The 27,213-nt window shown below is 41.8% G+C and overlaps 3 protein-coding genes across 5 annotated transcripts in view; 2 read left to right on the top strand and 1 right to left on the bottom strand.

Annotated features, from left to right (window-relative positions):
* snx19a (sorting nexin 19a) overlaps window positions 1–21,203 on the top strand; it is a 37,708-nt gene extending 16,505 nt beyond the window's left edge. The window contains exons 12-13 of the transcript XR_015068728.1: window positions 18,585–18,720; window positions 21,107–21,203. The gene's annotated coding sequence lies outside the window, so the exon portion shown is untranslated. The remainder of the gene's footprint in view (window positions 1–18,584; window positions 18,721–21,106) is intronic.
* LOC147043574 (A disintegrin and metalloproteinase with thrombospondin motifs 15-like) lies at window positions 11,004–20,111 on the bottom strand. Its single transcript, XM_085936218.1, has 8 exons — window positions 19,137–20,111; window positions 16,980–17,112; window positions 16,544–16,711; window positions 14,900–15,183; window positions 14,659–14,836; window positions 14,396–14,568; window positions 12,884–13,059; window positions 11,004–12,705 (listed from the first exon to the last, which is right to left on the bottom strand). Exons 1-8 carry the CDS (start codon window positions 20,109–20,111, stop codon window positions 11,922–11,924), a joined length of 2,871 nt encoding a protein of 956 aa, XP_085792344.1. The 3' UTR covers window positions 11,004–11,921.
* Window positions 21,048–27,080, top strand: LOC147043572 (serine/threonine-protein kinase 36-like). Of its 3 annotated transcripts, XM_085936215.1 has the most exons (20): window positions 21,050–21,208; window positions 21,290–21,430; window positions 21,495–21,572; window positions 21,636–21,766; window positions 21,841–22,090; window positions 22,164–22,257; window positions 22,330–22,511; window positions 22,600–22,763; window positions 22,896–22,983; window positions 23,062–23,193; window positions 23,317–23,442; window positions 23,527–23,618; window positions 23,708–23,771; window positions 23,932–24,042; window positions 24,139–24,213; window positions 24,310–24,421; window positions 24,489–24,615; window positions 24,688–24,868; window positions 25,020–25,940; window positions 26,064–27,080. In XM_085936215.1, the coding sequence occupies exons 1-20, from the start codon at window positions 21,125–21,127 to the stop codon at window positions 26,166–26,168; spliced, it is 3,258 nt and encodes a 1,085-aa protein (XP_085792341.1). In that variant the 5' UTR covers window positions 21,050–21,124; the 3' UTR covers window positions 26,169–27,080. The 3 variants fall into 3 exon arrangements, with proteins under 3 accessions (XP_085792343.1, XP_085792342.1, XP_085792341.1); XM_085936217.1 differs by lacking the exon at window positions 26,064–27,080 and having other exon boundaries at window positions 21,048–21,208; window positions 23,266–23,442; window positions 24,688–24,756; window positions 25,020–25,163; XM_085936216.1 differs by lacking the exon at window positions 26,064–27,080 and having other exon boundaries at window positions 21,048–21,208; window positions 23,266–23,442; window positions 24,688–25,171.
* The last annotated feature ends 133 nt before the right edge of the window (window positions 27,081–27,213 follow it).

Raw genomic sequence — 27,213 nt, 5'->3', positions numbered from 1 at the left:
TGTTTCGAGCTCAGACTAGCACACACGCAACTGTACAACGTTTCATCATTTCATGAGCACACACATAGTAAAATGTTGATTTATTCTAACAGTAACACTAGTCACATGGCCTTCAAACTTATTTTCCTTTTTCGAACAAACAAGTCTCGTCTGCCGAGTGGACTGAGTGCAGCGGTTGTCCTTAGCGTAGTCTGAACTGATAAATGTTTAGTTTGTTATGAGCTCTGACCTTATGAAACAAACATCAGCCACCTGTTCCTTGGAGGAACCAACAGTAAATATTTGATCTGGAAAACAATGGCACATCATTTACAACTGATATTACTCGTTTTCACAGTTTGGTGCTGTGACGGAAATACTACGTGCTGTATGGAAATGATTACGTTTGATTAGGTTGTTGTTTTGTTTTTTTTCTGACAAGTAGTTGACATTGAAACATTGATGATGGCTTCCAGGCTTGATGCCAAAATAGACAGTAAGCCAATGAGGAAGAATATTGAGTACAAAAACATCATCGCTCTTATCCACCCCGCTCTGACTCCATTTAATCTCAACGGACTGAAGACTAACATTGGAAGACCCAATCAATCTGTTTATGACTCATTTGTTTCAGTCCATGTAAAAGTAAAGCCGCACACATCCAAACATCCTGCTCAGGTGTCTAAATACGTTTGGTGCTTTTGCTTGCGCTACCTTTCCAAATGATCAATCCCTATTGAAAAACAAAATCAGACACGAAAAAAAGGATCCGATCCAAGATGATAATTATGTGTTGTAGATATGCAGACATCAGCCAAAACAGTCAAAGAAAAAAAAATCTAGTTTCACTGCTATTGTGGGTTTCATTGGATTTTTTGTTGTAGGACTCATCTCACAATGAGTCACTTCCCAAATGACCCACTTTTTCTTTTTTTTGTAAAAATAACCAGGAACGCTTTGTGTTGAACCAAGAGAAATTTGATTTTTATTTTACCCACTTTAACCACTTCGGTTTGCTCTCTTTCATCCGAAACGCTCCTGTCATCATTGAAAGGAAGCGTGATGACATTTTAATCTTTGATTTGCTTTTTCTTCCTCTGTCTCTCTCTCTCTCTCTCTCTCTCTCTCTCTCTCTCTCTCTCTCTCTCTCTCTCTCTCTCTCTCTCTCTCTCTCTCTCTCTCTCTCTCTCTCTCTCTCTCTCTCTCTCTCTCTCTCTCTCTCTCTCTCTCTCTCTCTCTCTATTTCTTTCTCTTTTTTACGCAATTGCAACACAAGTGTAAAAGCTAACATTGCTGACAATGCAGTCATTGTGCATTCATTACCTGATGCTTCCTTAAATGAACACCAACATTTATTTTATTAAATCTATTTGATTTATTTTTGCAAAAGTCAATACACCACTATGTATTGTATGCTGTTTAACTTGAAGCGTAAGTTTTAAATAATAAAATATCATATTGTTAATTTAGTCTCCAGCATCCAAACAGCCTTCCGGCCATGTTGTTACCAAGCTGTAGTCTATGACCGTGTTTTGCCCCGAACACAACACGGCGACAGCGCCGTAGCACTGAATGAGGAATGTAACATGTTCTCTGTAGTCTCATGTGCAGGCCGGAGAAGCAATTATAGGGCCCGTTTGCTGCAAAGTGCTCTTTTAGAATTCATCGGTCTGAGTTAGTGCTGGCTGTTATAGAAAAATTAAAAACAGGAATTAGGCCATTTTATGTCACGATAAGAATATATCCGTTTTTCGTTTTTTTTTCATGTATGGAAATTGAAGGCTTAGAATGAAGCACTCCTTGTCCTGTGTTGACATGAACTCCAGCACTTATGTGATCTGGTAATCTGGCGCATTGGCTCAGTCCCAAACCACACCTGCGCTGGGATGATGCGAAGACGGCTGAGCACTGAAAGGCCTCCGAGCTGCTGTGACAGCTTTAATGAAGACATTCGCATCCGCTTTGTATGAACTCAGAGTGACGCCTCCGGCAGCCAGCCAGGCATAGCCTGTGGGTCAATGGGCGTTGAATGAAGGACACAAAAGATATGAACCCCCCCTCCTTGCCCTTCCAGACATGTGTGCACTTGATTAACGTGTGGATATTTGGTCACGTTTAAAAGTACAATGACAATATTTCCAATGGCTCACCAAACATGCATTAAAAGTTCTGTGAGGTACTTTTTTTATTTGGATTTTCAAAGAAGCCATCTGTTTTGAATTGTGACTTGTGAAGTCAAAGAAATCTGATAAGAGTTGTACAGTCAAGCACATCTGCAAATTCACAAAGGGAAATGCGTGGAACAATGGAATTGAAAAAAATCTGGCATTGACAGAAAAACAAAAAGTATCATCAATGTTGTGCAATTGCACTTATTGAATGTATCACAATGGAATGTCAATTGTTTCCCTAAAGTTGAACTTTTTAAAAGAACCTAAACACACACATTGACTTAAAACACAAGTATCTGAATATGTCATTCTTATTATTTTTTGTGGTTTTTGTTTGCAATGATGTATTAGAACAGTACTGCAGTATACTTATGAGATGTGTAAATTCTCTGGTTAGCTCAGTTAGCGTGCTGCTATAGTGAGAACAAAATTATTAGGAACAGCTGCTTGACAGTTCCACACCAGTGCAGATAACAACCACAATAATAAAACATTTTACTATTATTATTGAGCCTTTAAATTGGATTCGCATGCTCACACAAAACTTACACGTGCTCTTGTTTTAGCTTACCAGGAGGGTGAAACAGTCAAAGAGATGTCTTGTGCCTGAATATGAAAAAGACAATTCTATTTTAAACAAGTAAGAAAAGGTGTAGAAATGCAAGCGAACGTCATACGTCATTGTTGTGGCCGACTGGTGTCAAAAGCAATCATTAAAAAACATGAAAGAGGAATGAATTCACCAAATACAAAAGATTTGTTGAGAGAATTAATTATTGTGTAACATTGCAAACACTGCCAACCGTCTTTATTACACCTACCACATGATGATAAACATTTTTTTTGTGCTGATGCCCTGAAACTATTGGCCACTTTGGCTCAAGCTGGTCGTTTATGGCAAGCCAGACCTTGTAGCTGGAATGTTGTTGTCAGAATTCAAAGTCTTCCAAGGCGTTTAGTCTCCCCCCCCCCATCCACAAAAAAAAAAAAAGCTCACTGTGTCAAGACCTTGACTCCAGGGACCATTCCCACTCCCCCAAGTTACAACACCAACATCAATCATACTTAATACTTTGAAACAAAGCAGCACATATCGAAAGACCTCCACCGTTGTTTGTTTTTTACCATCAGACCCCTTCCCCCCCAGAGGAATTTATCGAGACAAAATATTCGGGGGGAAAAAAAGCAGCTCCAAACCATAAGGAATTTCCAATGACAGTCTCAACGTCTCACACAATCTGTTAACGGCAATAAATAATCTTATGAACAGTTTTGCAATCGGCATTTGGCTTTAGACTCTCATTCGATGCCAATAAAAATCAATTATTATTTTTGACAGCGCTGATAAGGCAATTCAGTGATTTAGTTTTGTAATCATTTCATAATTTGGCCCCTTTGGAGAATACCTTCTCCTGTGAGACTAAACAGCTCGCCTTGAAGCATGTTACTCACTGCTTTGTTGCCAGACTAACACAGACAGATTTGCGGCTTTTCCTTTCTTTTCTTCCCTTTTCATGAGAACATACGTGTATGCAATATCAGCTCAAATAAAAGCTGACAAAGATTATCTTTGCAATCTCACTGAATATTCATCACTAAAAAGCAATATGACAGTTCTGGAACTTTTCAGACACAGCTCAAAAATGTTGGTTCTGTTGTATTAACTTGATAAGAATGCGTGTTTTTTTTTCTACAATCGATTTTTTTTTTTTGTCATTAATGACAACCAAACACTTTACGTGCAGAAGCAAAGAACTGCAAAGAAAGTGAGTACAAACTAACACCCTCTTGAGGACACTTAGAAATAGTTTTTATTCTTATGATTTGTGCATGACACACACATTTTGGACAGTGTTAACAAAAAACAACAACAAATGGTGGGGTGAAATATATTGTTTCCTCCTTGGTCCATTTTACAAATAAATCATTTCAGCAGTTTTCACCATGTTTGAAGACTGAATCAGAAGTGGAATGCTTCGAGAGGTGCTCTTTTAAAGGGGTGAAAAGGTTGTGTGCTTTCTATCTGAAATGTTTTGAAAGACAAATGTGCGCAGAAATTGATTGGTCACAGCCGTCCTGGGTTGATCAATATTGATAGAAATCAGACCTTCTTTGATTGTGGTTTGAGCAAGCGGGGTCACCAAAAAGAGAGAGCATGTTTACAAAGTAGACATATTCATGCAGGGACGTAAAGCAGACTTCAGCTCAAATTGGTGCGGGTTCCAAAAAAAAAAAAAAAAGGAGGTGGGGGGGGGGGTCTTCACCCACCTTAGCCTCAACCAAAACAATGTGACGCTCTTGTTTCTGTCAGTCATAATGTGCTAGATCCTTGCACACAAAGGCTGTCTCTTGTTAATAGCTGCCTGTACTGGGACTGAAAACAAAACAAAGATGTCATCTATTTTGGTTCAAAGCAAAGAGAAAGTGTCATATTGTGACTCTGGATCAAATTGAAGTCCATCATAGTAATTAGGCGTCCCGGAGTGAAGGTCAAAATAAGCAGGGTGGCGCAAAATGCCTTGAGCTGTGACGACAACAAAAACAAAGTGTCGTCCCGTGTCATTTAGGATGTCTACAAGTAACATCTTTTGACGGATGTTCCAGGCACCAATGCAAAGACCCCCCCCCCCCCCGACTCCCCGCCCCTTCCCCCATCCTGTGAGTCATCAGAGGTGATTTGTGGGCGAGGACTTTTCTTGCTATGTTGAAGAAGCAGCAGTTTTTCATCAGTAAACAATGTTGCCTCAGGGGAATGGAAATACTTGCAGCATAAGAGCCATAAGAATGGGAGTGGGGGGAACTCTTCCAAAACAATATGTTTTTTCTGAAATGAAACATGTTTCCATGCATTCGATAAACTTTATTGATGTTTATTTTTGTGCAATTATCAGCGCTAGACTTGGCTTTATGACCACATAGCCGAAACCTTAACACCAATGCCTCATTTGTGCTAATGAGCAGATGTTAGCGTATTAAACACGTCTTTTTGAGGACCGTAAAGGGCAATTGAAAAGTTCAAAACTAAATAAATTGAAACAATGAATATGATGATACGTCGTATGGTGAGGATGTTCTCCCGCCAACTGGCAACATCTGGTTTCTTGTTGTTGTTGTTGTTGTTTTATATATATATATATATATTGTTAAATATTTTCTTATTCTGAATGCATGGCCAAAAAATTAAATCCTCAGTTTTGATTGGCTCTCAATTTGGTGAGCAACATACTTTTTTGTTCTTGTCAAAGTCATTTTCTTTATGTATGCACTCATTTAGGTTACATTTGTGAAGCCAAAGGAGGTCAGCTCAGGTTGAAGCGCGGCCATCTGTAAAGCAGACAGATGAGTTACACTCTCAATCTTTACATTTGGCAGCCCAAGCGCTTTTTGCAAAAGGCCTAGCGGCAGCCGGCTGCCTTCTCGTAACCTCCATCGACGGCACGGCATCCTCATCAGCGTGCGGGAGAGTCTGACAAATGAACAAAAATCAGTCGGTAGGTTCTGAAAGTGCTGAGTGGTAAATCGCTCCATTGTTGTTATGTGAGCATCTTGAGAGCATTTACTGTCAGGATGTGCAGATTTCTTTCCTCTTCAAAGTGGAACCACACTTGAACACACTGCTAAGATTAATAGTATAGATTTTTTTTGGGGTGGATTCAAACTGTGACACCAGCATTATAACTTTTCTACAGTTTCTGTTTTCCAACTGTCACACATCTATAAACCAAAATGTTCCCTGTTGTCATTCAACTTTTTGTTTCATATACATGGTTTGGATACCACAGAAATTTACTTCATTCCAATCCTGTCATTTATGATCATTTATTGTTAGTCTTGGTCAGGACCACCATCGCATGTCAGCTTCTCTTATTTTCATTCTTTTCTGAAAGGGATCCCGCATTTTTAGAATGCTGAGAGGAAATAGGAAATCTTATCGCTTCTCTCCAGGAACTTAAAGTCTACTCTTAAATACATGACAAATACATGTCTTGTTGGAAATTCCTTTTCACAGAAATGGGCCGTTGTTGCTTCTTTGCTTTTTGCCCCGAGCACCTCTGGCCGTGAGCCATGGCGCTGTTGTCGGTCCCATTTAGAAAAACAGACATTATTCATCGGGGTCGTCTCAATCATTACTCGTGACAGTTTTGGAGTTTCACAATCGGAGGCGGACCCCAGGGACGACATATTCCAAGGGAGATACAGCCTTAAAGCACCCACAGACACCTGAGAATCATTTATCAAGCTCGCTGTCTGCTTTGCTTTCCTCAACACGTATTTCCACTTTGGCAATGGAAAAGAAAATGTCTAATATCCAATTTGAATAATTGCATCAAGTGATCGGTTTTTCAACGGAATGTTTTCATCTTCATTGGAAGCGGTAGACAGGAAAGTATAGTTGTGATGCTTTGTGACAATACTATGACTCAATATACGCTGAATCGAAGCAAGAAATTAGAAACAGGAAGACACCGGTCGTACACTTTGGCAAAACTTGAGAGAGATATTTTCAAATGTATCCACAAGCACGATTAATGACCGCTGCTCCTTTTGTGATGTGAATTCCAGTTCCCCCCATGCTGACATTTGGACGCCAACAGGAAGCATTGGGCTCCACTTTTGTTTCACATTGTTTTGAGAGCTTTTTGCATCCACTTTGCTTTTGCTTTGCTCCGTTTCACTCTTCTCCCTTGCTTCTCAGCAGGGTGACCTGATGAAAACCTCTTCATGTTTTCGTTAGAGGCCATGTTGGCCAAACACCGTAGCGACAAAAATATCCAGACACATTTCTTGAAAAGACCTTGTCGTTCCTCTGTTAATATTAACGATTAATCAATTGTATGCTTCCAAATTGGTGGGAATAACTTTCGAAAGTCTCATTTTTGTTGTTGGTCCATAAAGGCATGGCTGGATTTAATATGGAAGAACTTGCTTATGATCATGAGTGACCCATTGAACTCAATCAGGGGTCATGAGCTATCACGTCCTCTATCAGTAACACAGAGTCTTCCCAGAAGAGTGCAAGCTGCTACTATAGCTAAAAGTCTTTTCTTCACATTCCACCTTCTGACCTACATTACCAACATACCTTCAAATATTGGCTGCATGTAGTATTCATTTAATCCCAACAGTTTATTCTACTCATTGTATCAAAGTTTTTCTTGGCTGTACTCCTTTCAGTATGTGTATGTGGATATTAGATTTTTTTTGTTTCTTTTGTCCAATCAGATTCCGGCCTCCTCTCTGTGCTGCCATTTCTATCTAATCTGTCCAGGGCTTTTGGAATCAGCCTCACTGGGCCAACAATAACATCAGCATTTTTCCGTCATCTGATTGGTTGGTTAGAACCTGCATGGTTCAACAACCCAAAAGTGTCTTTAGCAATCTGTAAATACATGTATTAATCAGCATTCGTATGCGTATGATGTATTTTCGTTAGCTTTGTTTCAAGTTTCTTCTGTTGTGAGCTTAATGTTGTTGTCTCCAGCTGCGTGCTGTTTGATTGTATTTTTTGTGTCGTATCGGTTTGCATAATTGCAGCCTCATCATGTGGTCAAGAGGTCAATCAAATCACCTGAAAGGCGAGATAGCAAATGTATGCAATTATTTGTACTGAATTCGATGAACGTAACATCAGTGCTTTGTTTCTCATTTGAGCGTGATGTACCCGTTGAAACAGAGCGTAGCACGTCGTGAAGTGTGTGTGACCTTTCAAAGAGCCTTGAACAAGACCAGATTAGATGCATTTTCCAGTAGGTTTAAATGGGTGGGATCATACCTTCCTTTGCTCTTGTTGATAAATCACAATTTATAATTGGAGGTCTGCCTGCGTAGGCACTGCAAAGTTGTGTTTGGAGCACCGCATTGTCTCGGTTCATCAATTAATCCAGTACAATCGAATGGCTTTAGTGTGACTGTACAGTCAAAACGTTTCAGTCAAAAGCATCAGCAAATGACTTCATCGTCCCACTGCTCCGTTTTAAGGTGCTTGACCTATAAGACATGAACTCACTCTGTTGAGAAACAGAGCCATGTGGCCAAAATCCAAATGCGTTCTAATCTCAAGCAGCAAGATTTTGCTGGGCCAATTTTTAAAGGCATAGGTGGCGTTTTGAAACTGAGCAGATTATTTGACTCTGCCAGGAACTTTGACGTCACGTTGGAGGAAAAAGATCTATTTGCCCTCGAAACGCCTGTGGAAATTAGCAGCATCTGTCAGACAGCATCTTACGACAGTGCAAAAACGTTTGCTCCGTATTACTTCCACAATCACGTTTTGCACGTCTGCCTCCTCAGATGTGCTTCTTGAAAATAAATTTTCATGAGAATTTTGCCGGCGGCCGCAAGTGATGTTTTAGATTACGTTTGAACTGAGCTATTTTTCAAGCGGAATGAACATCACGTTGCATAAAATGCTGACTGTATGTTTTCCCTCAGAATTCAAAGCAGTTAAGAATTTAGGTCAAATTATTTTCAAATAATACATTATTGAACTTGAATGGCACTCAAGGTCAGAATGGGCCTCATAAATTCTTGGATTATAATACTGTAGGTATAAAAGTAGCAGCTCAAAGCAATGTGATTCTACCAAAGTTCCATCTCAGCCTCAAGATGAGCAGACTGAAATGAATGGTTACGGCATATTCTTTCCTGGGTACCAACCAACTAAGTAACTAAGTAGAAAATGACAAATGACATAACCTCCTGCTGTTATTTGTACTACTTTTTTTTCTATAAAATCCGACTAAATATCATAAAAGAAAACTAGCTCTTGACTATTCTCAGGCTCATTTTGGAAAATCCAAAGCGGGATTAAAAAAAAGAATCTGCAGACACCGGCCCACCCAAAACATTAATGAGTGAGATTATGAGAAAGCAGTCATCTCGAGGTCTCGTCTTTTGATTATAATCACAGCAAAACGGTTTGTGGGATTTTTCATTCGTCTATTTTTTTTTTACACTTGTGTTGTGAATGATAAAAGGGAAGTGTTCAAACAGACTTCAAATTTAGCACATGAAGGCATGGGAGCACGCTTCGATGTTTAAATAAAATAAAAAATGAACTTTATAGGTGGTCATGGCCCCACCTGTGAGGACAGCTTTGAGTTCAAACATCGACAGAGCATCATGTCCTTCTTTTTAGTACTGTAGTTCTACTTGTACGTCATTTGTCAAAACCCTCCTTAAAATCACAACATTGCTTGTCAGATTGAGTTTTTCTTCTGCTGTATGATGTGCTTTAATGTGAGCTATGAATAAACGGTGTAACATGCACTTAAGCAGATCAAAATATCAGCTGACACATGGAATGGTTTCATATGCCGTTGACTTGCTGTTTTTGATTAGGAACCTTTCATTGTGACTTATTATTGCCTTTCTGTAAAAATGATTTGGATGACATCCAGTCAGTATTTTTCTCAAACGCAAACATCTGGAACTGTTGTTCTTTTTATCTCCGAAAAATACAGTAACCGCTGTCTTAGATTGTTGCCTTTGATGGGTGATTTGAGTTGCTATACATCTTTAACCTTATTAAGTTCATATTAGGGACAGTTTCACATAGACTGAAGTTTTGTGACACGAGCTGAACGGTGAATAGATTTGAAATATTAACTTTTACACTGATCACGACGAGACAGGTGTGTTTTTTTTTTTGTTGTTTAATTTTTTTCAGAGTGCTGCTTTATTGTATTTTTTTAGGATAAAGATTAAGAGATGACAAAAGACATATGGTAATGAATCGTGCAATATTATTCGTTGCTTCTCCCAAATGCTATGGTAAAAAATGCCAAGGCAACTTGGTTAAGATCAACTGTGAGGTTAAACTGCGATTGACATGACAAAGGATTTTTTTTCCGCCCCAACTCTGCCACTGGTGATTGAATCATTTGAATAGTTGGCACTACATGGAGGTCAACTGTGAATGTGTCACTTCTATTGTTTGTGGAAATAATGCTGAAGTCAACACATCAGCGGTGATGCTCCTGAGTGGAGGTTTCCATGAAATCACTTACCGTCACACCACAAAGCAACTCATTGAGATGGTGACTGCGGTCAGCCGAGCATTCCGATCAACGCTATCTGCAAAGGCACATCTGCTGCTGATCACACAGACAGACAACAGGCAGGCAGACGCCACATCTGTTATGTCATGGTTTTGTTCTCTCAGTCTAATTAGAAGCTCTTAGAAGTGTTCATCTTCACCTGGTTCGTATGAGTTTGATGTTTACAAGGATCAGTCTGCTCAGGAAAAAAGCTATAGTGACCACATTGAAGTGAATTAAAACAATACCAGTCTTCCATGTGCCAGTTTCTCTGTTTTGTAATTTTCTACCTATGTGGAAGAATTATTTTTGAATTTCTTTGGGTCAACAGAATGTCATGGCATTACAACGTACAAGTGTAGATTTCTAGTGAGTGTATTGTAAACTTGACTATTGGTTCTCATTGTAATTAGAGGTTTACACAGTTCCAAATTCAAAACTTTGCTGGGAGTATTTGACTTTTTTTTTTTTTTTTTGGTATGTTGTCTTATAAAATGAATGTCATCAAACCTGCAGCAAGATCTGAGCGTGAACTCAGTCGGGCAAGAGACTTTTGGGGGAACAAACAAATATGTCCATTGGCTGCCCTCCAGGTTCTCCTTCATCTGCTCTTATGTAGGTCAGACTATTGAGCCTTTATCGTGATGTATCTACACTTCTCTCAAAAATGTTATTTAAGGGGAAAAAAACACCCTGAGAGGCTGAATAAGAGCATCTGTGAGAAATGACACTTTTAGAATTTCTCATTCATCTTTAACTGGTTTACACAACCAGCGTAATGAATCATGTAAATAAACATGGAAAACTTTTAAACTTTTGATTCAAGGCTTTATTTGGAATAAATATATTCAGACATTTCAGTTGTGTGTAAAAAAAGGGAAAAGGATTTTAAAGTATTTACATGAAATTTTGCACAGAGCTGAATAAATGTATACATAGTATACAGTACAGCCCATATAAGTCATCTGTTTCTTTTGCTGTACAAAGTGCAAAAGTTACTAAATTAAGAATAAAAAATAGAAAATCAAAGTCTGACTATAAAAGTATCCATCCTGTGGCAGGATGTTGTATAAGACATAGTGGGCCCTTTTCACAAATATAACAAGAATATAATCGATTGACAGGATTTAACTGTGAGTGCACAGAAAGTGGTGTGGTCTCTTTGGCAGTGACTGGCGGTGACGAAATTGGAGAAAAAAAGTATTTCTACAGCGCAGGTATTTAGTATTGTTTGTGGCTTTCCCTGACAGGGTGGAAAAAGTGGCGTCATTTAATTAATACAGCTCCCTTACCGATTAGAAAAGGAAGAAAGACATCCGATTGTGATTTGTTATAAAGGATTCATTTGGAAAATGAAAATGTTTTTTGTTGTCATTGTTTTCATGCACCTGGCAGGCTACACAATTGTCTTAAAAAGACCTTTTTTTTTTTAAATGTGACACTAAATGGGTTTCAAACTCATACGTAAGATAAATTGCTTACTAACATATGTCAACTCTTAAATAATTGAACTCTACAATAATAGAACCTTTTATAGTTAGCTTCATAGTAACTTTGTACAATGTGATTGTGCTGTCAGAAGAGGATTCAGGTGGTTTTGCTTTAAATGGTGGGGGAAATGCATGATACCATCTATTTGGGCTCTTCTGTGCAAGTGTCTCGTGATGCAGGAGAGAGTGTGCGGAAAAGAGCTATTGAATCAAGTTCAGTCATACTCAAGCTTTTCAAGTCCCTAGCAAGGCTTGAGTTTACAGAAGTCCAGCTCCTGTGGTTTACGTAAGCCACTGCAGTGGTCCCTGGGAAGCAAGTGTCCCGCTTGGGCTTTGCAGTGCAGTGGTCGTCTCTTAAAGCCTTTCCCGCAAGTTACGGAGCACGAAGACCACTGGCCGGCGTACCACCCTGGACACGGGTCTCCGCAGGCTCTGGTGGCCGAGGGTCTTTTGGAAGGATCACAGTTCATTCCCGGCTTGCCGTCCGTCCTCAAGCATTGCACCATCCGCCTCTGGAAACCGTTTCCGCAGCTCACCGAGCACTCGTCCCAGTTTGCCACTGTCCATTTCACCAGGAGGGGCTCCTCTTTGCTGTAAGCTTTCTTTAGAGTCTCCTTCACGCTGTCATCAGCCAGAACGCTGTTGTGGGATTTCACTCGCTCCTCCTTCTTCTGAGTCTTGTCCTCTTTGTCGCTCTGCCGGGCTATGTAGAAAGAGTAGCGTATGCGAGGGGGCGTTAAATTGCCCGCACACAACACTTCCACAGTGAGTGTCTCCCTCAGGGGATTTACAGACTGGAGGGTCTCCGAGAGGCCGGTGGTGCCGCTGTAGCGCAGCAAAGTGCCCTTAACAATGATGTCCCTCTCGCCGGCTGACACTACGTAGTCACCATTCAGAAGATAGTGACCCTCGCTGTTCTTCACCGCCAAGTAGTTGTCGTCACCCAACATTCCTTGGTAGCCGCGTTGACGGATGTCGATGTTGGTTGCGCCCACTGGCAACATCACCACAAAGTTGTAGCCATGCCTGCATAACACCACACAGACAAAGTTATCTTGCAGATTTCTCAACAATCTTTTTTTATGGGCTTCTACAGTATGCATGGAGCTAAAAAGATCATTCTGAACACATATGTTCTATAGACCCCCATTGGCCCACCCACCCAATAGGCAAATTTGTCCAACTGAGGGATTACTGTACTCACATAGGCTTGGTGAAGAGTCCTGAGAACTTCTTGCAATTCTTGTTGTCACCGCCGCAGATTCCACATTTGTTAAACTTCTTAGTTGATCCAATTTTTCCATCACACCCGGCCTTAATGCATTTTCCTTGGACGCACACTCCCGTAGAGTCCGGGGAACACGGGGTTCCATCCACAACCTGTGGTGTGCAAGTTAGATGAGACCGCTCATTAAACACAGCCCCCAAAATGCGCTATTTCACTTTGTACGTGGCGTGATGATATTTTTAGGTGTTATTATTATATGGCAATCATTTCTAAAAGCCGAGATGAGTGTATTTCCACGAAGTCGTGGAACAGGATGTGGCGTAAAATGATATTCGGTTCAGATGTTTCGAACAAGCATGCAGCTGCTCTATGATTGAGTGCTACATGTCCCCTGAGTGTTCATGTCCTCTTAACTCAGTATGATGTAGTGTGAACTTTCTCTCACGGCTGCTCACACTCACTCCACACCCATATTATCTCAGGGAGATAAACCCCCCTCCATTCCTCTCCATCGTCCCATGCATTGCTGTTTTCCCTCAGAGGCTCACATGAATTCACATTGCTCACAAATGAAATCATTTTCGGCCACATTGTTCACATCCTTATACTTATCCCGATGCGTGTGGAGTGATGAAAAGAAATATACACTCGTGAGTTTTGACAATCCTATTTGAAAAAGTGGAAATGTAAATCCCTAAAAACCAAAGTTGAAAGGGATGACAGCTTGCCATTAGATAATGTAATGTAATCGTGAAAATCTTTTCAGTAAAGAGAAAAACAGACTAAAAGGGAGAAGGCCCTAAAAAGACATTCAACATTCAATAAAGCAAAAAAAGGAAACCATTTGAAATGTAATAGTGCAAGGAAAAGAAAATAACACAGCTGTTAACTGGTAGGTTTGGCATGTAAGTGTAGAGATTCGATAATGTGGTTACGACTACTGTGTTGGAGCAATGTGTGGCATGTCCTGGTTTAAGATTCTTATGGTTTTCACTTCCCTCCCATCTGGTCCCAGCAAGAGACACTGGCTGCTCGTCAATCTTAGATGCCTGTTGATCTGATTGGATAGGATGAATTCATGAGAATTCAAAATCTTGTCTAAATGTCTAAAAGAATGAATTGTCATTTTTGGGGGGTTGGATTTATGAAACAAGTTGGAATCATACTATAAACACTGGCAGTGATGGACGGGGCCTCCCTTGAAATATGCTTGCCCCAGATACCAGGCCAAATATTAGTAGTTTTTTTTTGTTATTGTCAGATTTTGTTTTGTTATTTTCAGATTTTTTTTCCAGGATTCTTTTCCACATTTAACCACCTCCAGTTCTTACATTTTTGTTTTGTTTTGTTTTGTTTTGTTTTGTTTTGTTTTGTTTTGCTTTGCAGAGCCTCTTGCCGCCCGAAGAAGTACGTTTGAAGGGAGACACATTTATTGTGGTGTGTGTGTGACATTCCTTCCTTCCTTGTAATGAACATATAGCTTCTTACCTTCTGTGCCATAGCGTAGAAGTAGCCGGTTCCATTGGCCCTGCAGATGAGTTTACACCTGTCTTCGACACTCACTCCAGAATACTTGGGCACCCACACCACAGAAGGGGCAATATGATTGCTGCTGAAACTGCGGCCTCTGGATTCACACTGCTCTTCGCGGTAAGTCTTGCCTGCACAGAGACGTAAGATGGTGCAAACAAGATGAGGAACTGGAACCATCTTAAGGAGGAAACCTGATGTAGTTTTTGAGCAGTTGAAACCTGTAGCAGGGCAGTGGTTCAGGCTGCAGGAGCGGTACTTGACCCGAACCCCTTGGCAGTACTTGCCCCCATTTGAGGGAAGTGGGTTGTTGCACTCCCTTTTGGCCAATTGGACGCCACCTCCACACGTGCGTGAGCAGGAACCAAACGTACCCCACTTGCCCCATCGCCCATCCACCTAGAAAATACACACATTGGAATTTGTTTGTCTGAGTCAGTCCTGAAGTTTCTTAACCCTTACCTTTAAAGTTTGCTCTTCTATGGGAGAGCAGATGCCTCGGTCACAAACTTTGCCCTCTCCGCAGTGGGTGCCATCCGCCCAGGGGAAGTGGCGAGTCATGCACACCAACTGGCCATTGGACTTGCCTGTGCACCATAGGCGGACGCACGGCGGCTGCATGAAGGGACAGGGCTTGGATCCCTCGCCAAAGGCAAGCTCGCACTGACGCTCCAGGAGGTACGATGCTCCGGGAAGCACGTTGGGGAGGCCTAATGGTTTCTGGGGCTGGTCCAACAAACACTCCCCTGGAAAAGATTCCCATCATCAGTTCTTGTCTTGAACAACAAACGTTTTCTTCCACCAAATGGACACAATCCCGTGAGAAGTTACTCGAGACCAATCATAAATTGGTGGTGGGTGGCTTGCAGCAATGTACTATGAGGAATACCACACAAAACCCCGCCCCGATCCCTTCATCTGTAAGCTCTTGACGGAAATTTCTCCCCTCACGCTGAAATTAAATTAATTACAGTGTAAGTATACTTCCCAAACTTTCCGATTGGTTTTTAATAGCTTTAAATGTTCCATTTAGTGATACAAGTCAAATTAAGCTGAGCTGCAGTTTCAAGAAAGGACACTCAGGCACCTTTCCAGGAACTGGATAATAATAGGAAGAGTTGGACCAGCAGGTGTTTGGAAAAAATTAAAGGTTATTATCAATCGAAAAGAGATTCCTGTAGAAGGTTTTTAATCACTCCTGCCTGCGGGAGGAATTTACCAAAATGCATCAAATTGTATAGCTTAGGATGTTAGCGGGGAAATTGTCCTTTTGAAAAGGCCACAAATGGAGCAGCGAGTGTTAAATTGCTTCCTCCTATTACACTGCAAATTTAGATCATTTGAAAAAACGTTTTCATGGATTTCCAAAGCGCATTGCCCAAAACAATGTTTGAGGTTATCCTGAAAATAATCGTGGCCGCAGCACGGCATGTGTAAACTGTCTCAAACGAGCCGCGGCACGTCTTCAATCTCCAGGCTGCTCTGTCAGTCAAGATTTATGAGCGATGGCACCAAGAAGCCGTGTTACAACATTATTAGACTTAGTGTCAAAAATGTGAAGAAAAGGGTCATTCTGAAAAAACCCAATGCAATCCTGACTGGTTCTTGCTCCCCATTTGTCAGAGCATGAATCAAAAGTGTCTACTCAACCTGTATGGGAAACACAGGCTGGTTAAAGCTGCGCTCTCCAAAGCACTGTGGTGACGCTCCTCCAAACAAAGCCACTAATTTGGGACAGATGTGGAGCAGTTTTTAAAATAAAGCTTTAGCATCACTCCGAGGCCGAGCTCTGTGGTCTGGGATGTTGGAGAACAGTCTGGGTCCATTTTTGCTCTTCGAAAGAATGCTTGAATGCAAACACTAAGCCGTGCATTTAACTGAAATGATTGTACAGATGAGGAGAAAAAAAAAAAACTGCAAATGTCCTTCACTGGCAATGCTACTGTGAACAGGATAGTCATTCGTAAGGAACATGTGTTTTATGAATGTGATCATCATTGAAATATTTCACTGCCTGAAGGCCCATTAAAACAGCTTGTGATCATTTCCACTTTTGGTTTCACATCAATCCAAAGTTTTTGGAGAGCGTTGCACATAGAAACTCACCGTGTCCACTGTCCAGAAACTCGGTGATGATGGCAGCACTGCAGGGCGACCACGGGCTGGTGCGATTGATCTGAATGAGCGTGGGAGACATCATGTGGTTGTCCTGCAGCTTGCCAAACACGTCCTCACAGGCCTTCACGTTGTCATGGGGCATGTTGAAGACGTGTCCTGCAGAGAGGGAACCGGATGACGCATGTCTTTGACTTTGCTTATTTTGCCAGTTTATGTGTGCTTGGACTGGCACCAATAATTGGCTCTGGCATTTTGACTTAAGCCCGGCGGGCATCTGTCCTGTATTCCAAATGGCCAGTCCAGCCCTGATTGTCAAATGATACAGTTTTCAGTGGTGATGATGGTTGTTTTTTTTTTCCAGCAAGCCCCAATTCCCTGGTGGCACGCTGGCTAATGTGTGATTCATAAAGCTGGTATGGCTCACCGAGCTCATGAGCTGTGGTGAAAGCCGAAGGCAAACCGTCATCTTCGATCACGGAGCAGCTCCTCTTTGGGTCGCACATGGTGCCGACGTCGGCCATTCCAAGGGTGTCGCATGTGGAAGCCCCACACAAGTCCTGGACAAACAAACATTCAAATAACTGAAAAATATTATTCAAATTATTTTTTTCCCCAGTATGGGTCCTGTTTTTTGCACTTAGCGTCATTATTGGGACTCCTTGGAAAATAGGAGCAAAAAGTATGGAGATGGTCGGGCCCCTTTGCAGTTACAGCAGTTTGCACTTTTCTGGGAAGGCTTTCTACAAGATTTCAGAATGTGTCTCTGGAAATTTTTGTCCATTCATCCAGATGTCTGAGGTCAGGGGTGACTAACGTTGGACCCGAGAGGGGGCCTGGCTCGGAATCTCTGTTCTACTTCAATCCAGAAATTAAATTATTCCACACAAAACTCTGTGAAAGAACCCTTCATTGTTATTGATTAAGAAATGTGTCTCGAGACTTTTGTCAATCGTCCATATGATTGATGGAAAATTCCCTGGCAACAAGCGAACTGGCCCAAAAGTTTGGTAGATATTTACAACAGATTGTTTGTTTGCAATCCCAAAGCTGTTTTTCTACTCAAGACGGTTTGTTTAAACCCCGTCTGTTTCCCTCAATATTTGTTTCTTGTCCTGTCACAAGAGCAAACTTTCTCTCTCCCTCCGCTGTTAAATGAGGCTGACTAGCGTCTGGAGCACATGGTCCCATGTGACGTCATGGCACTGGTCTCCAATCATTGCATTTTCTTGCAAGAGCACTTTCCAAATGGCCTTTTTCTGTCACCACACTAGTCCAAAGTCTAATCTTAGCGAGGATCCATTCGGAGCACTCGACTGAGCCTCCTAATCACAGGACAAGTCGACAACGTTAACCACACAGTACCGCCCGGCTGCCTACTCCTTCTTGCTTTGCATACACTCTCTGAAGAAAAAGAAGAAAAAAAAAAAAAGGCTCGGGCAGCTGTTGCATACATAGCTTATGTACACCTTCATGACATTTCATGCTCGAACTAAATTTTTGCAAATAAAGAACTAAACCAAAATTATTCGGCGGTGCAAATTAACTCCAGATGTGTTCATGAGATGGTTTGGTCATTAGTGAGAAAAGAAAATAGAGGCAAGAATCAAAAAGGGGGCTAAGGGTTGATTCTCCGCAATGACCTACTTCCCACATCTGTCATCTCATTTTTCCTTTTTGGTGTATTGCCGCAACGTAAATACAATTTGCAAGTTATATTTGAGAAGAAACATGTCAGTCTTTCCATGCCTCAAAAGCCAACTGGCCTTTTGCTATTTGGCGGAAGTGAGACCGATGGTACCTAAAGTATTGTGATGAAAAATGCACACAGCGAGCAGTTCAACTCTTTAAGCAGACAGGAAGTATGAAGTCAATGAATACGGATGCGCTTACATGATGTGGTCAGACTACAGCTGTGAGGAAGTGGAGGTTTCTAACTAGGATTGAGCAGGTGACACATAAACTCCATGTGACATAACAAATGTGAACAACCTACATTATACCTCCTCCTCCTCCTTTTTTTCCCCTTTAGGTCCCTGTTTAATCAGGAGCAGGCAAGTTGGGGAGGAGGGAACGCAGCTGGAGCAGGAGAAATGGGAACGGCTATGAGAAACTGCCAACGGGGGCACCCCAGAAGGTGCTGATGCTCTGCCTTGGTGAAGTTACAGGTGCATTTGTAGATCATGTGTCATGTTGTATTCCTAATTCTGGCCCCCAAACCAGCTTCAAAGTTATATTGTGAGGGCATGTTGGCTCAAAGATCTGGTGAAATTGAGGTCAAGGCTTTCACATCAACACCAAACAAATCTAGCCATGTATTGTGTGCATTGCTTTACGGACTTGGACAAATTACTTATTTACTTTTATCAGCAATGCCAGTCATGTATTTTAACAGGCAGAACAATTAAATTTGCCTCCACTAGATGGCAGAAGGTACAATTACAGAGGTGCCTTGAGGTGCAAGTGCCTTGACAGAGAAAATTTTCAAGATACAAGCTGTTGCAAACAAGATTTTTTTTTTTTTTTTTTGACATATAAGTGCAATTTATTGAGATGTAGCCCACCTCCATGTAATCACTTTTACCTGTCTTGTGAAGAGGATCGCTGTGTCCCAATATTCTGCATGCTTGTCGCTGTTCTTGTTCATCTTTTTTTGCCAAGTGCAAAAATTCCGGAGCGTCAGAGCTGCGTTCCCGGACACTTTGGGTCCTTTATCCACATCGGATATCACCAAAATCTTCACGACAACTATGTTGATGGAGTTGAGGATACTCGGATGTTTGTAGAGCCTGGCCGCCACTGACATGAGTGTCAAGAGGTAATGTTTGAGGTCGTTTCCGTGGAACTCAGCCATGGTCTGGTCCGCCACCACCAGCGTCTCCACGTACCTGGGAACCGACGCAAAGCGTTTGCTTCTCCCCGTGCCCCTCAGCATGGTTTCAGTCGCTTTGTTGTTATCGTCAACGGTCTTGTATTTCCCCAACATGTGCGCGACGTGATGACTTATGTCACTGTTGACTGAGCACCTGGAAGTGGAATTCGGCTTCAGGTTGCCGCTGTTTCTGCGCCGGATGACGTGCGCACCGCTTGCGCTCGAGGTGGCGTTACGCACCGGGCTGATAAAATACTCCCAGCCTTGGTAGCCAAATGCACCTTGCACGCCCTTGCAGAGGCTTAAGGCTGCATACGAAAAACGGTCAGCGTTCACATAACCAGAGTAAAAACAGCGACTCAGCTCAATAGTGACGTCCGTACCGGAGAGCCACGGTGCGTCTTGGCTGGACACATATGGGCCAATGAAGTTGGAATCTTGCCGTAAATCCACCACTAATTCCTGGTGGAAAGCTTGAATTCTTAGCACACATTTGCCGTGGAGCGCATCCACGTCGTTGTCATTATACTGCTGTTGCGTGTCCAGGATGAACGGGAAGCAAAGTTCACTTTCCATGCAGCGAACCAGTCTGGATAACGATACCACGACGTGGAGCAGACACGTTGTTCTGACAAACATGTTTGCATTCAACTTGGAATGCAAGGACCAAAAGCTCAGGGAGAGCATATCCAATGTGCAGGCGTCTTTCTACAAGAGTGCAAATTCCTCCTGATCCTGACCCATTCCCGGCCCGCACCTGTGTGCTCGCTCCACTGCTGCCTTCAGTGCACTTTATGCATTTTCGTCTTGTGTGAAATGATGGAAACTCTATCTCACTTTTGGAGGGGGCAGTCCGCTGGAGGAGACACTCATTGGATGCAACGTGCTCTTCTAGTCTATTGTCGTGGACAGGGCTGAGTCACTAGACTAGAGGATCCAGTCTAGTGCTTTAAACATTTTAGTCCTCCATTCTCGTGAGTATGACAAGGAGTGGAGCTTAAGATGTAAATTGAATTAGAAAAAGTTCATGAAGAAATCCTCAAACGGCTTTCCATAACGAATTTTACCATTTTTTTCAAGAACTAGAAGGAAAACTATTGGAAATATGCTCCACAAAAAAACAGTCATTGTGCTAACGCACTGAAATGTCAGAGAGTGGACTTATAAATTGGCTATTGTTGGTTAAAACTATTATTGTGTTGTCTTTGTAATGGCAGTCATTGACACAGCTCTGATGCCAGTGCAGCTATACCTAATGTTGTGACTGTTTTATGTTTGACATATTTACCTCAAGAATGTTTCCAACTATGTATTTAATTCACCCATTCTAAACAAACAAGCACTGGCTCAAACTCCAACATGGGTTATTTCTTGAACTATTTCAAAAGCTGTCGTCCGACCTCTAGTGGTCAACTGAAGAACCCCTCCAGAGGAACTTGTTCTGTGTCATAGTGGAAATATTGTACATTTCTCAAGTGGAACAAGGTCGAATGACATAACGGCTATCTATAATTGTCTCATTGGCCAAAACTATCTTGGCAAGCATTGCATTGTTCGTGATGTTCTCTAAAAGTAAAACGTGGCTTTGATGCCGAATGACATTTCGACATATCGATGGCAAACATAAAAAAGCTTTGTGATGTAGGCCACTTGACTCCACTTGCTTATGTCTCACTTCACAGTCTAGCAACGTAACTAAAATGGATTCCTACCATGTTTTGGCGCAAGTGGGGCAGGGTTCCTTTGGCCGAGTTCATAAAGGAATGAAAAAATTTACAGGCCAAGTAAGTTGATTTATTGTAGTAGAAGCAACTGAAATGATTCACCCTGGTTCAGCGTCCTCTCTTTGTCTGCGTACCCGTCAGGTAGTAGCTCTGAAGTTCATTCCAAAGATGGGACGTTCCAATAAAGAGCTGCAGAGTTTAAAGAAGGAAATCGATATTATGAGTAACCTTCAGCATCCTAACATTGTGAAGCTTTTTGACAGCTTTGAAACGGAAACCGAGGTACGTTTCTCTCACACGACCTAAACATGTTAACTAGACAAAAGCTGCTCCCTGCTTTTCACAGGTCATTGTTGTGACCGAGTATGCTGAGGGTCAGTTATTCCAGATCATTGAAGCTGATGGGAACTTACCAGAAAGCCAGGTAATAGAATGCCACGCATAATCACGCCCCTATTACCTGAATCATCATTTTGCTTTCTCCAAGGTTTGTGAGATTGCCTGCCAGCTAGTGTCAGCTCTGTATTATTTGCACTCCCGCCGTATTCTCCATCGAGACATGAAACCACAAAATATACTCTTTGATAAAAACGGTGTGGTGAAACTGTGCGACTTTGGGTATGTATATGATTTGATTTCCACTCTTCTCATGAGACGTTACAATTAAAATGATGTCACGATTTCTTGACTAGCTTTGCTCGGGCAATGAGCATCTCCACCATGGTGGTGACTTCAATCATGGGAACGCCACTGTACATGTCCCCCGAGTTGGTGGCGGAGAAGCCTTATGACCACACGGCTGACCTCTGGGCGCTAGGCTGCATTCTTTATGAAATTCACACAGGAATTCCACCATTTCGTGCCGATTCCATCTTCCAATTGGGACAGCTCATCGTGAGCGACCCCATCCAGTGGCCAGACAATATGAGCAGCGCGTGCAAAGTATAACGCATCTGTAGTGTTATTAATTTTGTCATCGCAAAGAGCAAATTGAAATATTGTGTTTTTCTTCCAGAGTTTCCTGAAAGGTTTGTTAATCAAAGACCCACAGATGCGACTGTCATGGCCAGACCTCCTGCATCATCCTTTTGTTGCTAATGGTGTTAAAGGTGACAACATAATTTTTTTTTTTTATAATAATCTGGCATTTGTGTGGTACTAACACAGCGGTGTGTTGGCAGTGATTCCAGACGAAGCTATTTTTAGTCCTCTAACAGCCACACTTGACCCAGACATGTTGGCGCGGAAACTGAAACAAATGGCAGAAAAGACGTCAACAGACACTGGAGAGAGGAGAATATTTCGAAAGCTTCGGGAGCAAAGAAACAAAAGCAACATGAAGAAAGTGGTGGACAGCACAAATGTGAACCAGATAGATATTTTAAAGCAACACATTCCAGAAAAAGATTCATTGAAATGTGCATTTATATAAAGGTTGATCTGTCTGACAGGAAAAGAGGGATGGAGTGGTATCCGAAGGAGATTGCGGAGCGGCAGTGATGCAACTTTTGGATTCATCCGCCCCTGTTGATATCGCCTCAGCTAATTCAACTTTTGCACCTCCAAGTTTTGATCAAACCAACCAAATTGAGACTACATCAAGTCAATTAGACAGGTTCCACTCACGTAACTAAACCTCGCTGGCGGAGCCGGCGTTTGCTACACTAGTGGAGCTAGCATTAGCTATTGTCTATTTTTTTTTTTTTTCAGCTCTACATTGGTTATTTTTGTTGTATGATTTCTGCAGGGGCCCCATCAGTCTGGACTATGAACGAGAGTTTCCCTCAGTAGAAGTCGGGCCACGACTACAGACAAGGACACGCAAACGTTCCACAGTAATACATGAAGTTGTTCGCCAGCACTGCTCATAACTTTATGGTAGATCACTGAAAATGCATTTTTCATTCTTTCAGGCAGCTGACAGTGAGGAATTCTGGGAGAAGCTTCTTGAGGAGTCAGATCCAAGCCAACAAAACCAAGAAAAGTTCAACTACAGTACCATTATTTCCAAACTGAGATCCGCCATTTTAGTGTTGAAGCAAGAGGTAATTTGATGTTGTTTTCAAATGACACAATTGATATAATGGCACTCATTTTATTTGGTTTTGTCTGCTAAGTTGCGTGATGGTGTCCTAAAAAACACGTCCCACATTGGCTACCCGCTGAAGGTCCTGCACAACCTGATTCTGACCTCCGACCTTGCCCTGAGGAACCACATTAACAGTGAACTCGGATTGCCATGTCTCCTCTTCGACTTGATTCATGACTGTGTCGCGAACTCACACTTCATTGAGGTGGTCATTCGAAATATTCAGTGAGTAACATCCAATATAAGAATGCCCGAATACTATCGTGGAACCTTTTGTCGAACCGAGCAGCAGCCGTGGAGTCTCCAAACACTTGGAGAAATGATTGCTGCGCTGTTGCTCTACTGGGACAAGAACAATGATTGGCTGAAGGAAGAAAATAGGTTAAGCATTCATTTTTCTTCACAATGGTGTTGTTTATGTCGAGGTGTCAGTCCCGCATTATTGAAACTCATTCATTGACTACCTGTAGAGCTGAAGACTTGATCAAGCCCTTTGTGACAATTCTTCATCAAGCTAACCTCAGTCCTTTAGTTGTAAGTATCAGATGCAGATTCTGTACGAATACGTCATTGGGCCTCTGAGAATAACGGAATGTTATTTAGGTCATATTCGTTTCTCATCAAAGACGTTTTTTTTGGCCACTTGAGTGACTTAACGGCTAATTGACTATTGACTGACTTTGTTCTCCTTTAGACTCTGTCGGCCTCCGTTTTGTCCCTCTTTGCTCGACACGGGGTTGCTGTCAATGTTGACGTGGACATGCTCGGCTTCTTGCTGAAAGAGCACGTATCTGGATCACATCAAGTAAGTGATCTGTTTTTTGGAGCTAATGTGCAATCTTCTGGATATGAGTTGACATTTTGTTTGTTACATGTTTGTCTGTGTTCGCCACCTCAAAAGCTCCAATTTGCATATCCGTCAGACGGGGGGCTCTGTGACGGCCTTCTGTATTTACTTGTGCACACTCTCTCTGAGGTCAGCTAACAAAATGTGCTTGTGTAGATGACATTTGGAGAGGTTGTCAAACATCAGTGGCTCTTAACTCTGCTTGTTTTGAATCACTCTTAACAGAATGGATGTGGATTTTCATGTTTGGATCCACATACGTTTTATCGTCTTTGGAAAAGGACTGGAACATCATTAGTTTGGACAACGCCAGAAATGGACTTTTGTTCAACAAATGGTAACAAACATGAATATTTGAAAGAGATTCACAGTGCAACTTACCTGTTTGTGTTTTATTTTTTCAGGACTTTACTTCCTCATGTGTGCCACCCTGATGGTCTTTTGCAATGATCCATATTCATATATTTCACTCTATTCTAAGAGCAAGTCAACATTTATTTACACTCTTGTCTGGCTGCTGAGCCCTGAATGGTTTGTGTTGATTATTTTATTTTTGCATTTCAAGTTCGAATAGAATCATTGCAATGAGTCTGTTTTTTCTAGTCTTCCTTGGTTTGCTGAAGGCAGTCCAGTGAAACTTGAAGAGGGTCTTCAATACGAGAACTTTATTGAGTTGAGCTGCCACTTCCTTTGCTTTCCATTTGCTTTGGACCTGACTTCACACACCAGTTCCAGGATATTGCAGTTGTATGATAGCTGTGGCATTGCGAAAGGGCTTCTGCGGGTATACACTCTTATTTTTGAACTCCTGGCACAGCAAATATGATTCAGAGATGCAACAAAATATGACAGAGGGATCACGAGGCACAGACACGTCTTTGTAATTGGCATCCAATTTGTGTGATGATTGTGACATCTGTTTTCTATTTTGCCAGGTGATTGAAACTCTTCCTGTGTCATTAGTGGAGCTGCCACTGTCACTTCTACGCCGCTTGTTGCTATGTGACCGTCAGCGCTCTGTTTCTCGCCTCAGTAAAGCTGCTCGCGGCTTTTTCTCTGCACCGGCGCTCACGCCGTTGGGTCAGCAGACATTGACCAGAACCGCCAGCTCTTTACTCTCTGATTTGCTGCAGCATGATGAGCTCGGGGACTCTGCTGTAGAACTCCTTTCTCTGTTATACCTCATCACTTGTTTTTGCTCCGATTCGAGTCACATTCAGCTTTACCTTGAATCATCCGTACTGCTCCAGGCGCTCGGTCACTCTTATGGACCGATCAAGGCCGCCACATGCAAGATTTTGGGAATGTTGTGTCCTTTCAAGTCCCCCAATATGCACAATTTACATCCGGACATATTCAAAAGCATGATTGACCTTCTCGAGGATTCTAATGTGCAGGTGAGACAGGCGGCTTGCTTATCAGTAGGCAAATGGTTGGGTCATATTGCAGTGCAGGCAAAGTTGAAAGCAGAAAGGCCCAATGGAAATGTCGGCAACACTACCAACTGGTTAAAAGAGAAGGACAGTGATGAAAACAAGGGTTCAAGCCGAGAGACAGCCATTGGGACTGCAGAGAATGTGTTGAATCATAGCGATATGAGAATGTGGTTTGAAAAAACGAAAATGACGAGTGCCACTCTTGCATCACTGACCTCTGACCCTGATGCCTGCACTCGGCTCTATGCGTGTGCAGCTCTGAGAAACCTGTTGCATGTTCAAGGCGCCATACCCGAGCTGCTTGAAGAGAGAGTGTCCAGATTACTTCTGAGAGCCGCCTGCACAGATTCCCACAAGGCAGTGAGAGAAAATGCCATTGCAACGTTAATTTTGTACGCACAGCAGGACTCAATGCTCGAGGTAAGAAATGAGCAGCACAAGTCAACCCGGTTACTTAATTGTTGCCCACTTATCTCTTGAATTTTTTAGACAAAATTCATGATGTATCCATGTTGGTCCATGCATGTCCTCTTTTATGTCAAGGTTCTGCTGTCCCTAAATGCCGAAAAGGAACTTCTTCGGGCGTCACAGCATGCACCTTGTGATTGTGACTATCTTCCTCTCATCAGACAACTGAAAGTTAATTGAGAGAAAACCCAGGTTGTCATAGATTTTATGTTAATTGTCTGGAAAAGCTTGCTACTTTGAACAAAATGACACTGTAAGGACGTGTGCAAAACATGACTCTTTATATTGGCTTGGCTCAATCTCTCGTACTGAGTCAAAAGTGTAACTTGACTTGATGATGGCAAGCAGTAAGGATGGCATGGATGTTTCCCCTGCATGTGCATGCCCGGGCTGAGTTGTCATTCCTGTACATACATGATAAATCTGCGACATCTAGTGAATATTAAAAGTACTACAGTCCACTAACACAATTATTGTCAAACGGTGGTCTGCGGCCCTTTAGTGATAATCCTCAAACCTGGTGATCATGTCAAAGTGTCCTTGACTGAGGCATTTTAAATTTATATTTTTGTTCAAGTAGGGCCCGTTCTAGCATATCATGTAACCGTAACAAACTCTTAATTATTTAACCCACACTTGTATTCCATGATTTTCAAAAGACTTGCATTTGAAATGCGACTAGTTATGCTACACAAATGCATTACTCTAAAGACATTGACGGGATATTTTTGAAAACAAGCTTAAATGTATTACCAACGGGGGCATACAAAGACAACTCATTTTTATAATTTGATTTTTATTATTTTTGATCCATGAAAATGTAGACAAAAACCAAGAACAAATGGCACAAAAACATCAAGAATTCATTACAAGATCGCCCTCATCAACCCCAGTCTGTGGACAATTTTAAAAAGGGGCTGAAACGTTTTCTCTTTAGAAAGGCTTTACCCGGCTCCTCTTAGATGTCTCCGATCGCTCTGTGTTTTTATGCTTTTATGCCTTTATTCTGTTTTTTTGTGTTTTTATTACTAGTCTTATTTCTGTAGCACTTTAGGATTCTTTTAGGAAAAGCGCTTTACAAATAAAATGTATTATTACTATTATCTGTCAGACTTGTTTACAGTTTGAGCCTGTTGCTAGGAACGCCTGCTCTGTTGCTAGGCTATGGACCTAATTTTAACAGCTGCCCGTAAAAACGCCTGATTTTATTTTTCACCTTCAAACG

The sequence above is a fragment of the Syngnathus leptorhynchus genome, chromosome 17, assembly GCF_054491065.1.
Source record: "Syngnathus leptorhynchus isolate UIUO chromosome 17, UIUO_Slep, whole genome shotgun sequence".
In the NCBI taxonomy this organism is placed as follows: domain Eukaryota; kingdom Metazoa; phylum Chordata; class Actinopteri; order Syngnathiformes; family Syngnathidae; genus Syngnathus; species Syngnathus leptorhynchus.
Note: the sequence above shows the minus strand (reverse complement) of the source record. Positions and strands in the feature narration are given on the sequence as shown.